Genomic DNA, 15,644 nt, shown 5'->3' with positions numbered 1-15,644 from the left:
CCTCCTTATGCTCCTGCTGAGAAGCAGGATAGAGCTGTTTCTTTGGGTAGGGCTTGCATAGGTTTCCCTCCCTCAGGCAGGTACAGAATTCCATGCTCTAATAGAAAGTGGGCTGTGTGCATATGTGTGAACATGATCAAGGGATTGGAACAAGATGGGGACATGCTACACTGAGGAAGAAATAACTTCTTCCAATTAAGTTTGGGGGGGGAAGGGGTGAGGCTTAAGGGAGGAGGGTGTCTGGGTGGGTGTTGGGGGTAGCCAGAGAAGGGAGGAAGGGGGCTTAAGCTGAGGGGGAGACTTCCTTGGAAAGGCGTCGTCTCTTGCACCTTGTATGAGCAACACCCCTGGCTCTAAAGGAATCCGTAGGGACATTATCTCATTTGGGAAGCAGCAGGTCCCTAGGCCACACCCTTGCTGCTTCTGGCAGTCAGCATGCTTCTGGCCCTGAGCATGCCAGCAGGAAGAAGCAAAGTCTGGTCCCTGGAAAGCTGAGGCCACAGTGGCACGTCCCCTGTCCCCTGCAGGGCTCTATATGGACCTCTCTCTATGAGTTCCCAACACATGGACAAAGACACACCAGGTGTCTGAACACCCCTTCTCACAAATAATGAGAGGGCTGGGCGTCCTCATTCCAGAGTGGATAGGGCCTGCTTTGAGAGTCTGGGAGACTCTGAGAGCCTGGTAGAGACTGGAAGGAGTGGAGACTGAGCACACTGAGGGCCTCACGTGGCCCATTCATCCTATGCTCCTTCAGGAAGTTTCTTTTCCCTGCCCCCCAGCCCTTGAGTCCTTTACCAATGAGGCCTCTGGCCTTCCTCAGTTTCCTATCTTAGCAAATGCTTACCTTCAGTCTGCCCCTTCCCTTAGGGCCACAGTCTGTGCTAGAGCAGCTATAGCTAATGTGTTCTCCCTCAGCTCTCCAAAGCTCTTAGAGATCTACATGAGGGAGACTTTTCTGGATGGGAAACAGCCAGTCGGAGGTTGGGCAGCCTGTGTGGAACTGAGCTGTGTGGAACCTTTACCTGGGCTATGGAGAGCAGACATTTCTGGGCCAGGTGGCACACCACTGAAATAGAGACCGGAGGGCAGGGGGCAGGAGAAGCACTCAGAGAGGCAGGAAAGAGATGAGAGAAACCATCCAGAAGAGCCACGGTGGCCCCGCCCATTTGGGGGTAGGTCAGAAGTTTGGCAAGTTAAGCAGATGTCAAACTCATAGAAAACAGGCCTGGAAATTGAAAGCATGCTGTAGTTGGCTGTAATTAACATAGTTTTCCCTCTCCACCCCAGAACTGTCTGATGCCTGCAGAGGACATAGGCATGACCCCTGTCCTATGCCTACAGAAGACACATGCATGACCCCTGTCAGATGCCTGCGGAGGGCACATGCATGATCCCTTCAAGAGTAGGGGCCATAGATAGAGGAAGGCCAGTGCATCTTCCTTCCTTCCTTCTTTCCTTCCTTCCTTCCTTCCTTCCTTCTTTCCTTCCTACCTTCCTTTTTCTTACCATTCCTCCTCTCTGGGTAGGGATTTGATCAGAACAGAACTCATCCACAGGCCCTCAGAGCATCATGAGGAATATGGGTAGTTCCATGCTCTTCACACAGTGAGTAAAACAAAACAAAACAAAACCAAAAACCGGATCGATCTGTAACTTTCTTGCTTAAAACTTTCTGGAACCCCAACTTGTACTCTTCACAGATACCCCCCAACACACACACAATATAAACACAAACACATAGATACACACACACACACACACACACACACACACACACACACACACTGCACATCCATCCAGCAGATTGCAGACCATTTATTCCCCAGGGCCCTTGGGTGCTGCAAGATCTGCCTTTTTCTCAATCCTAGTGTTTATCATGTACTGTGCTCCAGCCATAAGCAGACCTTCCTTAGCACTTCACACACCCAACTCCTTCCGACTGGAAGCTGTTCTCTTTGCCTGGGACAATCTTCTCTGAGCTCTCTCTCTCTCTCTCTCTCTCTCTCTCTCTCTCTCTCTCTCTCTCTCTCTCTCTCTCTCCATCCTTCCCTCCCTCTCCCTCTCCCTCTCCCTCCCTCTCCACCCTCCCCCCCTCTCCCCACTTCATCCCAAGAGACAAAAGCAACTGATAAACATTTCACAGTGCAGGGCTGGAAGGGACCTTGTCCTTTCTTCTTTATCCTGAGCACCTAAGACAATGCTTAGTGCACAGCAGGTGATTGTTTGTGAAAGATGAAAGCAAGAATACACTTGTGAGACACTAACCTGCTAATAGAGGTTGCTGAGACTATAATAGCTACAGCCCCAGGGAAGGGAGAAGCTTAGAGTGGTGAATTTGGCCTCAGAAGTCTTATCTTAGCTCCATTCCCAGTGGGGCTCTTTTTCCTGGCCCTCAGTTTCCTTTCCTGAAAAGGTACATGCTGGACTAGGTGCCCGATCTCTCTAAGTCCTAGCATAGGGTTTAAAGAAATCTATGCGTGCTCACTGTGTCTCCACTCCTGAGGTCACTCTACAGCACAGCTGCCCGGGTACTGTTTGCACAGATGTAAGTGGTACAGTAACCAGCTCAACAGCGGCCCTGTGACCCCCTTTCCCTGACATACTAACCAGCTCTAAGAGCTTGGTTTGATTTCCAGTTCCTGGGCTTGGGTCTCATTTGCCTTGGGTGTGTAAATAAAGAGATCTGTGCATCCAAGATTAGCCTCAGTCAGGGAAGTGGACAAAGCTGGGCAAACAGCAGGGCACAGCTAGAGATGTGTAATTTGTGGCAGGGCTTTCCCTTGGACAAGCGGAAGGAGGCTAATGAGGGCCCAGAGAGCTGCCGGCCACCCTGATCTGGTTCTTTGAATGTCAACTAAAAAAAGGAGTTGTGGGGGGCCCTTCCCTTCCAAGCTAGCAGGCTCACCCTGCAGTGGATGCCCACACCCATCTAGAAAGTTCTCCAGCTGCATAGGGCTCAACATAGACCCACTAGATGCCACTGGCTTGCTTGCTAGGGATGGGAGATTTGGAGGAGGGAAACCTTGGCTGCTTGAGGCTCATCTGGAAGTCCTTCTGGATTTGGTGATAGGTCAGGGCTTTTGTTGCTTGTTTTGAGGCAGGGTTTCTCTGTATAACAGCATTGACTGCCCTGGAACTTGCTTTGTAGACCAATCTGGCCATGAACTCAAAGATATCCACTGCCTCTACTTTTTTTTTTTCTTTTTGTAGTTACAAAGCCATCTCTGTTTTCCACTGTATTTTCTTATGAAGCATCCGTTGTCATGGAAACAGAGAGCTGCCTGGTGAGTAGCGATCATCTTGATACTGAAGTAATGCACGCCAAGGGTGGGCCACCTGTCTAGCTAGGATGCTCAGACTCTGTCAAAGTCTTGTTGAGCATCCAGGTGGCAAGGGATGGTCTTGGGACTCAGGATTCCTCACAAATGTAGGGAAGATCAAGGTCTAACCTGTTTCCTGGTTCAAGAAACTCTCTTGAAATAGAGTCCCTAGGGCTGGGTGATAGCTCAGCCAGCCAAGTGTCTGTTGCACAAGCATGAAGACCTGAGTTTGATCCCTGAGAACACAAGTTGAAAAAAAATCTGGATATGGCACAATGTGCACTTGTAATCCTGGTGCTAGGTGTATGGAGCCTGGTGGAAACATAGGGCTCACTGGCTGAGGACCCTAAGCTACTAGCAAGTGTAAGACCCTGTCGAACCTTAGCTTGCCCGAGACCCCCTGAGTGAACCATGTGGACCCTGATCGATGCAAAAAGCAAGAGGATTTTTAATGTTCCAGTGCATTGGGGCCGTCCAGACCCTAGGGAGAGGTGGCAACCCCTCATAGCTTATTCAATGAGCTTTTATACAATTTTCAGGGCAGCAGCCATTAGATACAATGTAATTGGCAAAACAGTGTGACTTTTTAAACTGATTGGTCTTCAGGGAATGAGGTGGCAAGAAATTCCCTTGTCTGAAGGTGGGCAAAGGTCCACCCTGCGGAATGTGTCCCCACCCGCAAATTGATTCTCACTCTGTGGTTTGAGGAATGTTAATTAGCCTATCCTTTCCAGAGAGTTCCAACACCTTCCCAAAGTTCCTGAGCTTATCTCATTAAGCTCAACAGAAGTTCCTGGCCTCCATGTGTTTTTCTGAGATGTCTCTATTTACTCAGTTCCCACACAAGCTCTACACCAATGAAAGACTCTGAGGAGTAAGGCACTTGAGAATTAACACCCGAGGCTGTCCCCTGGCCTCTGTGTGTACCTGCACATGTACCTGCACACACTCGAACACACACTGTGGCCTCTGTATGTATTGCACATGCATCTTCACACACATGAACATACACTGCACCCTGAGGAAAGTGAGAGAAAATGACTGTCCTGATAACTAGGCACCTGCTAGCCTCTCTAGACCCTGTGACCCCCAAGAGGACAGCTGTCTCCTAAGGAAGCTTTAACAGACCCACAGGGGACAGCCACAGCAGCCAGCAAGTCACGCTGCAGCAATGGAGAACATCTAGGTCTGTCTCATAGAAAGATCCCAAGTCAAATAGCTTTTTAGTTCTGGGGAGCAGAGGCTGAAGGAGATCTGTCCTTCCCGGGGACCATGTGGCAGCACCTGGTATACCTATGGTGTGGTAGATGAATCTATGTGGAACACACAAAGATAAGCCAGAATTGTGTGAAAAGGTAAGAATGAGGGGCTGGGGGTGTGGCACAGTCTGTAGAGTGTATGCTCAGCAGGCATGGAGCCCTGGGTTCGATCCTCGGTGCTGCATAAACTGATGTGCTGAAAACACCTGTGGACCTAGTACTTGAGAGGTAGAGGCAGGAGGATAAGAAGCTCAAGGTTATCTTTGGCTAGCCTGGGCTACATGAGACCCTAAAAAAGAGTAAAAGGGAAGGAGAAATAAAGAGGAGAATGAGAAAAAAAAGGAAGAAAAAAAAAAACAAGATAAAAAGTTTCCCAAGATAGTTAAACTGTGCTGAGCTTGGGGTCTGTTTCTCTTGATTGACAGCAGAGGTCTAGCCTTGGGAAAACCCCTTAGAATCAGTTTGTGGAGTTTGGCTACCTGGATGGGACCTCAGGCTGTAGTTTATCACCTGAGTGATCTTGACTAAGTGACTTCATGTCCACATCACAAATACTGCCATTGTTACTAGAACTTGCTATCTATCCTATCACTGGCCAACATTTGTTGGATATTGGGTACTATTTCTGATTTTTCACACTGATCGTATAGGGTGGGCATTATAGTTTCCATTGCATTCTCTAGAAGGAGGACTGGTCAGGGCAGGTCCGATCCCCACATCTGAGGGCCATGCTCCTGAGAAGGGCTTGGTTGGCTGTAGACTCAGACCTTCCACCTGTAGCTGGGTTTCCCATAAGCCACCAGGGAATATTCAGATCACAACTCCCAGAGACTGAGTGCTAACCTGGGGTTCATGCTCAGCATCCCCATCTTCTCAGGCCCCCCTCCCAAGTCTTTCTTAGGTGGAAGGAGAAAGGCTGCATTCTATATTGTATTATTGGCATGTGAGTACGGCAAAGAGTTCTTCTCTGTTGTCCCCTGTTGCCTGGGAGACAACATTGTCCTGTTAAATGTTTGTGTTATATGTTCGCATGTCCACTACAGGAAAGCAGGACCCTTTCTGTGTTCCCTGAAGTTCTTCAGAGAATGGTGGTGAGCAGTGTGGGCCATCCACTGCCATACTTCTGGGCTAGCCTGTGGTGCACCCATTCCCTACTTTTTTTTTAAAGATTTATTTTATTTATGTTATGTGTATGAATACAGATGGCCGTGAGCTACCACATGTGTGGCTGCTGGGAACTGAACTCAGGACCTATGTTGGCCTGCTCGCTCCAGCCCGCTCACTCCTGCGTAATTCACTGTAGCTGTCTTCAGATGCACCAGAAAAGGGTGTCAGATCACATTACGGGTGGTTGTGAGCCACCACGTGGTTGCTGGGATCCCAACTCAGGACCTTCGGAAGAGCAGTCAGTGCTCTTACCCACTGAGCCATCTCGCCAGCCCCCATCCCCTACTCTCTAAAGTCTTTCAAGAAGCCTCCATGCCCTTCAGCAGGCTTCCTTGCCGTATCTACCTGTGACCCTAGAAACTCTTCTAGGCTATCAAACTCTTCTAGGCTATCAAACTCTTCTAGTGGAAACACTCATTTATAGATGAATTATTATAGAGCTGGGAATTATTTTAATTATAAACATCGGCATGACAGTCTGGTGTCTTAGGAAAGACAAGTAGGAAAGACATTGTCTTTTTATTAGACAATGGGGTTGGGAGTAAGAGTTATGAAGTACTAATTCCACTGTCTCATCTGTTCATTTCTAAATATCTATTTATTTATTATATGTAAGTACACTGTAGCTGTCTTCAGACGCACCAGAAGAGAGCATCAGATCTCATTACGCATGGTTGTAAGCCATCATGTGGTTGCTGGGATTTGAACTCTGGACCTTCACAAGAGCAGTCAGTGCTCTTAACCACTGAGCCATCTCTCCAGCCCTCCTCTGTTCATTTCTACAACTATTGCTCGCCTACCCTGGCCAGGTGCAGTGCTAGACCTTAGGATATCTAAGTAAACACAACTTTGCTCTCATTGGATTACATTGTTACAGCCTGCAGTATACAACTCAAGTAAAGGAGACTGGCCATAATGCTAGATGCCATTCAATGCCCCCTAAGGGCTAAAGTGGGAGAGGGTAGGAAGGCCCCTGTCTCTGTGAGAGTTTGCAGAGGAGGGTGTGATTTTAGTGAGCAGTAACTAAAATTGGGGCCTTGGTAAGATGGGAGCCAGAAAAGAAGTGAGATAAGGTGGGGGTTGCTCGGGGCGGGGGGATGTTCTAGGTGCGCGCAGGGGCGGGGGGACGTTCTAGGTGCGGTGGTTTGAATGAATGATGTCCATCATAGGCTCGGGCATTTGAACACTTGGTCTCCAGTTGGTGTCGCTTTGTGGGGGAAACAGTTATGGAGAGGCACAGCCTTGGAGAAGGTGTGTCACTAACAGGGTCTCTCTTAAAGCCTCACCCTGCTTCCTGTTCACCCTTTCTCTGCTTGGTACTTGCTGTTAAAGCTGTGCCCTCTCAGCTTCCCACATCTGCTGCCATGTCAGCCGGTTGCTGCCATGCCTCCGCCCAGCCATGGTGGACTGTTATTCCTCTGGAGCATAAGCCAAAGAAAACTCTCTCTTAAGTTGTCTTTGGTCATGTTTTATCATAGCATCAGAATAACTAATATAAAGTAACTAACACACCCGGAGTCTGGGCCTGTGGGACTCTAGGATTAGCTGAAGATAGAGTCAGAAAATTAGGGGTCTACTCAGCATGAGCAGGGGAGCCCAGGAGGGTTTGCAGCATGGCCCAAGCTAACCAAGCAGAGTCCTCTTGGTCGTAGGGCAGAACAGCATTCAGGACAAGGGAAAAGCCAGGGAGACCCGTTCGGCACCTATTACCACGAGCCATGGGGTCATCATCAAGCCCTCCCTGTGGCAGCCCCCCGGGTCCTGGTCTTAGTCCTCTGGATTGACTAATCCAGACATTGAGGACTTGAAGGGAGGCCTCAGGTCCAGGGTGGTATGAGACCAGGCTCTCGTGCAGAGGTGTGTGAGGGGCTAGGTTTAAGATGTGTGGGACAGAAGTCAGGCAGGTCCATACTGAAAGGACTAGAGAACATCTAAATGACAATTTGGTTCTGTCTGGGATGATGGGCAGGGCCTATTTCGGGGTCTGCTAGTGCCTCTGCCTCTGGCTGGCTTCACTGTCAGCAGCCAGCACATTCCATGGCTGGTGATTGGCTTGCGGTCTGGCCTGGATCTTTCGATGTTTTTTTTTTTTTTCTCTTTAAAAACCAGAATTGGAGTTCTCTTTAAGTTTAAGGCATGAATCACTGCTTGTGGCCTGGAAGGGGAATGGAGGGACACAGTCTCTGTGATGTTGGGTGCTAGAACTCACTCAGTCTGTAGGCCCCTGCAGCCAGCTGTGGAATGGATCCCAATGCAAACACTGGCCCTATCAGCTTCTGAGCTTCTTTCTAGCTGGTCTGGCCCTGAGTGCCTCTCCATTCACTTTACAAGGCCCATTAAGTCCAGAGCTAACCTTAATCAGAAGGATTCCACACTTGGATTCATGTCCTATTTCTTGAAATTTTCAATAGTTTTAAAACAGGGGGGCCTTGAGTTTGATTTTACATGAATGCTTACAGTTTATAGAAAGTAAGTTCTGCAGATATGGCAATTGGAGTGATCCAACTGACAGTAGCTTTGTCTACGTGTTATTTATGGTCTTATAATTTCCACCAGGTACTATGAGAGGTTGTGACTTCCAGGAAAAGAACAATTCCAGAAGGAGGAGAGGAAATAAGATGGTTCTGTGGTTCCTTTCCTGGAAGGAAAAAAAGAGTGAGGGTCCTAGGAGTGCACCAGAGAAGGGGGTGATCTACAGAGAGCCCCCAGTGATTTATAGAGAACCCCCAGTGGTCTACAGAGGACCCCCAGCAGTCTATAGAGAATTATCAGTAGTCTACAGAGAACCCCCTGTGGTTTATAGAGACCCCACACAATGGCCTATGAAGACCCCCCCCCAGCAGTGTATTGGAGATCCTTAAATGGTCTACAGAGAACCATTTGGATGGCCTTGTACTACCTACCTGCCACAAATATAGAAAACCTACCAAGCATCATTCCTTGGGATAAAGTATCATTTTTTGTTAAGTTCCCCTGGTGGGTGTAGCTGATTAGATTCTAAATCTAACCTCAGGCTAGAAGGACCTGGCCCAGTTCCCTTACGATCCTGGGAAATTCATGGGAATCACTCAAGCACTGCATCTCAGTCCCCCATCCATCCGAGGCACATCACATCTGGAATGCTCTCTTTAGACTGTTGGGAGTGGTAGTCCCTTTGTGGCCTTTCTGCAGAGCAGGTGAGCCCTATAAACCACTGTCAGGAGTCCTGGAAGTTTGGCTTAGTTGGGTGATGCTGGGTGAAGAGAGCTAATTGTTATTCTTTTTGGCATCCTGGAATGCATTGCCATGGTAACTCACCTACCTTGCCCCACAAGCCACGAGGGACAAACAAACAAACAAACAAACAAAACCTCTGCCTATTTTTGAGCAGCAGCCTCACCCAATCCCCAGACAGAGTTTTTCCTCCTTATAGCATTAGGCTCTCCATCAGAGGCCTGTCAGACTAGGAGGGTGAGGGGCTGGACCATGCCCACCAGACCCCCTGCTTCACCTGAGGCATACCATTAGCCTTTAGTTCCTTTGGCTCAAGACACCACTCAGTTTAAATGCAAATGCCTTCTGGAAGGGCACATCAAATTGTGAAGCTTGGCATCGATGAACTTATTAGTCCTGAAAACTCTGAACAGGTCTTGACTAGGGCAGCAGGAAGGAAAGAGTGGATTATGGGACCGCCTGGGCATTTGGTGTTTTTGGGAACTTGGAGGCAGACAGGCGATAGAACCCCTGAGAGGGGTCAACTCCTGTAAGTCACCACCCTGGACCAAGGCTCACTTTCTAATGGGAACATCTAGGATGAATTAAGAGTAAAGGTTTGTGGATTGGAGATCCAGCTCAGTGCTTGCTTCGGATGCATGAGGTCGAGTTCAATACTATCCCCATGCTGGAGGCTAAAAAGAGCCAGGGAGTCTGGGGGAGCCTGGCACTGCCTTTGACTCTATGGCTGTGACCTTGGACTAGCTATTTGACTTTTCTCATGGAACCTGGAATCAAAGCTGTGCCTCCATGAGAGGTGAGAAAGAGCTTGCCACCATGCCTGTCACAAACCAAGTAAGAACAGATGAAGGGCTGCGGAGATGGCTCAGCAGTTAGGAGCACTTGTGCTTTCAGACGACCCGAGTTTGGTTCCCATTACCCAAGTGCAGGCAGCTCATAAACACTTTTAAGTCAGCTCCAATGCAAGGGATCGGATACTCTATTCTGGCATTTACAGCCCCCTCCCCACGAGGCATGCGAACACACACACACACACACACACACACACACACACACACACACTTACTCCCACACACATACATAAAGAAAAGAAGAAATGAGAATATTAGAACGATATTACCAGCTCGCATGGACAGAGGCTTACGGGCTGCAAGGGCCATTTAGTGCAGTGAACGTGAATGGATCACATATGGGCCGCTAAGCAGAGCATCAGCCTGAGAAGGGCGTATTCTCATTTTACGGTTCATGAAATGAGCCCCTGGGATGGGAAGCTGCCCAGGCTCACCCACCTAGAAGGGATCTGAATCTGGGCAGGCTGGCTCCCTAACCCATGCACATGCAGGCTACTACTGCTTAGTAAATGGGAAGCAGTTAATGTTCCCGTGAAAGAGGTGAGAGGCAGTAGGGAGAGACTGGGCCACGCGGACTATTCCCCCCAGGAGAGATTTCACACATATTATAACTTAGGTCTTAAGGACACCACATGAAAGCTCTCTGCAGAAGTTTAGTTTAAGATGACTCCAGTCTCTGCTTTCTTCCCTCACTGCTAACAAACTTCTGGTCATTAAGTGGGCAGGAGAGATGTCATGTTTGAGATGTCATGTGTGTTGTGTGTACACGTTCATGTGTATGGGTGCAGGTACAGGTGTTTGTAACACCAGAGGTCAAAGTCAGACATCATTCAGTCACGCTTCACCTTACCTTTTGAGGCTAAGTCTCTTGATGAACCTGGAGCTCTCTGCTTCAGCTCCCCCCAGGGACTCTGTCACTGCCTCCCCAGGGATGAGATGACAGGTTTGCACTCGTGCTCCTGGTTTTTTTTTTACATGAGTTCTGAGGGATGAATCTACGATCCTCAGACTTGCATGGCAAGCATTTTACCGACTGAGCTTCCTCCCAGCCCTCAGATGTGATTTTGATCATGACAATCCCTTCTCTTTAAATTAAGCTACACTGCAATAATCAACTTTGACTCCCAGAAGAAGAACTTGACGCTTGTGGAAAGATGGTAATACCCCAAGTTGGGCATTGTGGAGAGGAAAGAGAATTCCCCCAGATTCCCCAAATGAACTCTCTGTCCATACAGCAAGAGCCAACCAGTCGGCCCAGAACACGGTTTTGGTCCAAGAGACAGGGACAGGACACTAGGATGGTGTATGTAGATGGGGAGGATGAAGTGGGGTTTCCCTACTGTTGCAGAAGGAGGGAGCTTCTACTCCTGGGAGGAAGACTGAGATCCAGAGATGGCAAGAGAGAGGAGAGAGCCGAGTGAGCACCTTGAGGGCCCACAGTCCTGTGTGGCTGGGAACCTTGAGAATGGTGGTATTGGCATCTCCTCTCTGAGGGGCAGGGGCAGAAAGAGAGGGGAATTCAGCTTTATTTCCCTGGGAACTGAAGACTCAGTTTATGATGACTGAGGTGCTTGGGTAGCGGAGGCAAAGTGATCAACTGCATCTCAGTCTCGGCCCTTCCAAGCTGGGGGGTGGGGGGAGGTGGTGGTGTCAAGCTTTTTCAATCTCCAACAGCCACAGAGCTGATACTCCACCTGGTTTTCCTGTTGAGGGGGGATTTATACCCACAAGGACACACAGACGTGCGCTGGTCGTTCCCCTCCCTAATACCAAAGAACCACCTGCACCAAGATCAAATAGATTTTAGGAAAAGCTCAGTGCCAAAATATTAAGTCCTTCAGTCTGTTCTGGGACCAAGGCTTAGGGCCAGGCCCTTGCTGGGAGGAATAGGGAAGGTCCTGGTTTTTAGGGTCCTGGCACCGATGTCTCTGAGCCTCCAGGATACCTTCCTAGCTGTCTCCTGTAGACTTAAACTAGGGAAGAAAGCTTCTTAGCACCTTCAGATCCTTCCCTAATGACCTAAGAGACCTGCAGGAGAGGAAGACAACCTGCTGCTACTTGCTAAGCACTGGGAAAATTGCCTATTTGGTGTTTGCAATAACTTTACAAATTCTGTAACTACCCCTACCTTGTAGAAGAGGAAACTGAGGCACAGGTAGTGATTTGTCAGGGGCAATAAGGCCTAACTATAGAGAAGTCAATTCCAGCTTGAGAAACTCTGGGGCCTTCATTGCCACAGTGCCTGATCTTGCCTTGTGCCTTCCTGGAGCTTCCCAAACGACCTATATGATTCATAGGTAAGGGACCAAAGTGAATTCTGCCCTAGAGACAGGGAAATAACCTACAGATCCCTCAAACACTTTCCAGTACACAAAATCCAGAATAGTGAAGCACCTTTGTGCTTTTAAAATGAAAATGGATGTTGTGGCATTGTGGTGTGTTTGTAACCCCAGTGCTGAGGAGGTGGACACAGGATGGTCCCTCAGGCTCATTGACCAGGTACCCCCTCCTACTTGGCAAGTCCCAGGTCAGTGAGGGACAGTCTCAGGTAGTGAGGGTCAGTCCTAGGTCAGTGAGGGACAGCCTCAGAATGGTGGATAGTACTGGATGGTGCCAGGAACACTTGAAGCCTTTCTAAGGCTTCCACACTCATCTACACACACCCATACATACAAACTTACACAGTACTCACACACCCAAACACACACATATATACTTGAGCACCCATACACAAAGTGTCACCCCTTTATTCTTTAGTCCCTAGAAATATGAATGATGTCATTTTAAGTTCCACACACTATGCTTTGCGGGGGGTGGGGGAGGAGATAATCCAGTTCCTTTTCCAGGAAGCCTTCCTTACTTATCTAGTGGACACTGAATCTCTCCTGTCTGAGCACACACACACACACACACACACACACACACACACACACACAGGCCTTAGTTCCTCTGCTCCCTTCATTCCCTCACACCTCTGCTTAATTCTCTCAGTTCTTGCTCTACCCTGAGCCACAGCATGGCCCAGGTGGCAGGGGCACATGGGCCCTACCTTCTTCTTGCAAGCTGATGCCCATCTAGCATTGACGGATATGTTTAATGAGTCCCACATTCCAAAAACCAAAACTGGCCAGCAGTAATGCAGAAGTGGTTTTCTCCATATAAAGGGAGTGATGAGTCACAAGTTCTGTCTTGAGAGGTCCTCTAACACCCCAGCCCTCCGAACTCCACCCACTTCAGTTGCACCAACAGTAGCAACCACTGATGGAGTCCCACTGTGTGTCAAGCCTCAACTTCCACAACTCAGACAGCTTCCACAATGTAGAATTCTGCCTCCATTGTCCCCCATGAGAAAAGCTTTTAGATCGCTCACAAGGTCTGTGTGGAGCTACATTCCAAACTCTTGCTCTTAGTAGCTTCGGGATGCTTGGACTGTCGTTTTCTGGGGACACTTGTCTAGCGTCACCCAGGAGTTTTTCTCTCCTTCCTGTGGATGGATTCCTAGTGACTGCAGACAGTTCCTTCTCTAAGTGTACCTCCAGTGGGCTCCTCTCCCTGGAGCTTTCTGAAAGCTTCTGGTCTGGCAGTAACCCTTTCCCTGCCCCTCCCCCAACCCAAACTTCATGCAGGAAAGTTTGCTTTCCAACTGTGTCTCTGGGATCCGATGAAACCCAGCCAGTTTCAAGAGGCCTTTCATTTGCAGGCGATCCCAAAAGCAGCACGGACAGAAGGATTTACTTTTGTCCCCAGATGGGGACACAACAGCTTGGAGAGAGCCACCTGACTGGGTAGGGGTGAGTACTACCTCAGGGCACCTGTCCAGACGTCACTGCCTCTGTCCCCTCCTATCGGTCTCAGCTAGAGCCAGAGCCACTCAGAAAGATCGGCAAGGTTGGCAGGCAGTACCAGCCAGTTTGTTCCTTAGGCTCTATCTAGCTGAGGCTCTGGCTCCGGCTCTGGTTCTGGTTGGAGCATTCTGCCACGCTGTGAAAGGGCCAGGAAAACTTTCCCTAGCCGCGCTCAGCACAATGCGGTTGGCTGAATCTGGGCTGGGCACCGACAGTGTGGAGGCCTGAACTAGGGTACCCCAGGCTGAGAACCCAAAGACTTGTCTCTCTTTCCTTCTGCGGGCGCCGAGGTTCCCGCTGCGCCCCCACACCTGGAGTACATTAAGCAGTGGCGCGCGTTTCAGTGACGGCGGCGGCTTCCCCCGAATTAACTGAATAATTGCATAATTCCAAGCGCGAACTGGGGACGCTTCTCTGTTCCTACACTAGTGTTAAGTATCTTTCCCACCGGTCCCGGACTGAGGGATTGTGCCTGCTGTCTCTGGCTCTCCAGACTTCAGGGTGCTCTGCCTTGGGTGGCAGCGGGGACAGTCGGGTCAGTTCGGCGCGATCTGTCTCCTTCTCCAGCTGGGGCCTTGGAACCTCGTCAATGAAGGGATGCCTGCTGGCAGAGTGGACACTTGGGAAATTGTCCCCAGAGCCGCATCGGGGACATCAGAAATGCTCAGTGGTTCTAGCACAGAGTCCCGTCTTCTTGTCCCAAATATATCAGAGTCCCAGAAAGAGTTCCCTAGGCACACCTTTGCTATCTTGGCGGGACCATTTTAACAGCAGCCCTTCCCGGCAGATCTGTGACCCTACATGCTGCCAAAGGAGGCGCGTCGCATCTCTCTTCGCTTCAACTGGAGCTAAGGTCCTGGAGGACTAGCGAGGGGCTCCCGGAAGGAAAGAGAGGCTAGGAGGGGACACGTACCTGGCCAGAGGCTGAGGGTCCAGGCCACCAGGAGGCCCCTGGGCAAATCCATGGCCCGCTGCGCGCCGGCGGGTGTCGCGATGGTCGCGGGGCTGAGAGCCAGAGCGACAGCCTCAGTTCGCAAGCGTCCTGAGCCTGCACTGCTCGGAGCTCCAGCTCCCTGACAGCAGCGCAGAGGAAGTGGGAGGGTTTCGGCGGCCGGCTGGGAGGGGCGCGGACACCGCTGCGGCCCTGGCTCCAGGCCAGTCTAGGCCCCTCTGCCACCTGAGCCGGCGGCAGGCTGCTGCCCGACGGCCCTGGCCCATAATGCCCTCCCCGCTCCCAGCCCCGTCTAACCTCGGGGTCATAATAGAGGATGGGTTCTGGAAGCCAGCCACCTTGCCAGCTTAGTACCTGCCTCTCCTCCATCCCCAACCAAATTAGGTTCTGCTCAGGAAAAGCGAGTTATGGCATCCATTTTCCTAGGGAGGGGGAAAGAGCTGAGTAAATACTGTAGGTGAACCTAAGATGACCCAGGGCCACTCTGTGACAGGTCTTCTTCAGACAGGTTGGATGGATTCCCCCTCCCTTAACAACATTCTTTTGTCTCCCGGTTTCCTGGGCCTTAAAATGTCAAGGCCACAGTGTTTCTTGGAACCCTAGAATAAATGCAGAGTACCTCCAATTTCCACCGCCCCAGCCTCCACACCTGAACAGGGACTGCACTTGGCGGTTCTCGAAGCTTCTCTTTGGAATCCAGGCTCTGCTCCCCAGCCATTGTACTCATGGACAGTTAACGTCAGTGCACACTTACTGCCTGAGCTTTTCATCGAGTTTTGGGCCACAGTCTGGGGGAGTGGTGGCAGGCCTTCCCAGCAAGGAAGGAACAGAGGAAGGCAGCCAGCTAGCCAGTGTGGGGGAACGGAGAGTGTGGAACCCACTACTTTTTCAGGAGAACCTTCCCAAGGCTTCCATGCAGATGTGCAGATACCTGCAGTCTAGTCTCTTTCGGCTCCTGTCTTCACTGTATCTCCCCTCCTCACACTGACGCCGCACCCTAAACAACAACTGATATATTTGTTTGATCTCTCTCT

General features: G+C 50.0%; 1 protein-coding gene across 2 annotated transcripts in view; it reads right to left on the bottom strand.

The window, feature by feature from the left end:
- The window catches only part of Itga11 (integrin subunit alpha 11), a 116,294-nt gene extending 101,468 nt beyond the window's left edge, over window positions 1–14,826 (bottom strand). The window contains exon 1 of one of the 2 annotated variants that reach the window (XM_031344657.1): window positions 14,572–14,826. In XM_031344657.1, coding sequence (XP_031200517.1) covers window positions 14,572–14,623 — 52 coding nt within the window. In that variant the 5' untranslated portion in view covers window positions 14,624–14,826. The remainder of the gene's footprint in view (window positions 1–14,571) is intronic. The other variant, XM_031344655.1, reaches the window with a different exon arrangement.
- Between the last annotated feature and the right edge of the window lie 818 nt (window positions 14,827–15,644).

Source organism: Mastomys coucha, unplaced genomic scaffold, assembly GCF_008632895.1.
Source record: "Mastomys coucha isolate ucsf_1 unplaced genomic scaffold, UCSF_Mcou_1 pScaffold23, whole genome shotgun sequence".
In the NCBI taxonomy this organism is placed as follows: domain Eukaryota; kingdom Metazoa; phylum Chordata; class Mammalia; order Rodentia; family Muridae; genus Mastomys; species Mastomys coucha.
This window is presented reverse-complemented; position numbering and strand designations above follow the sequence as displayed.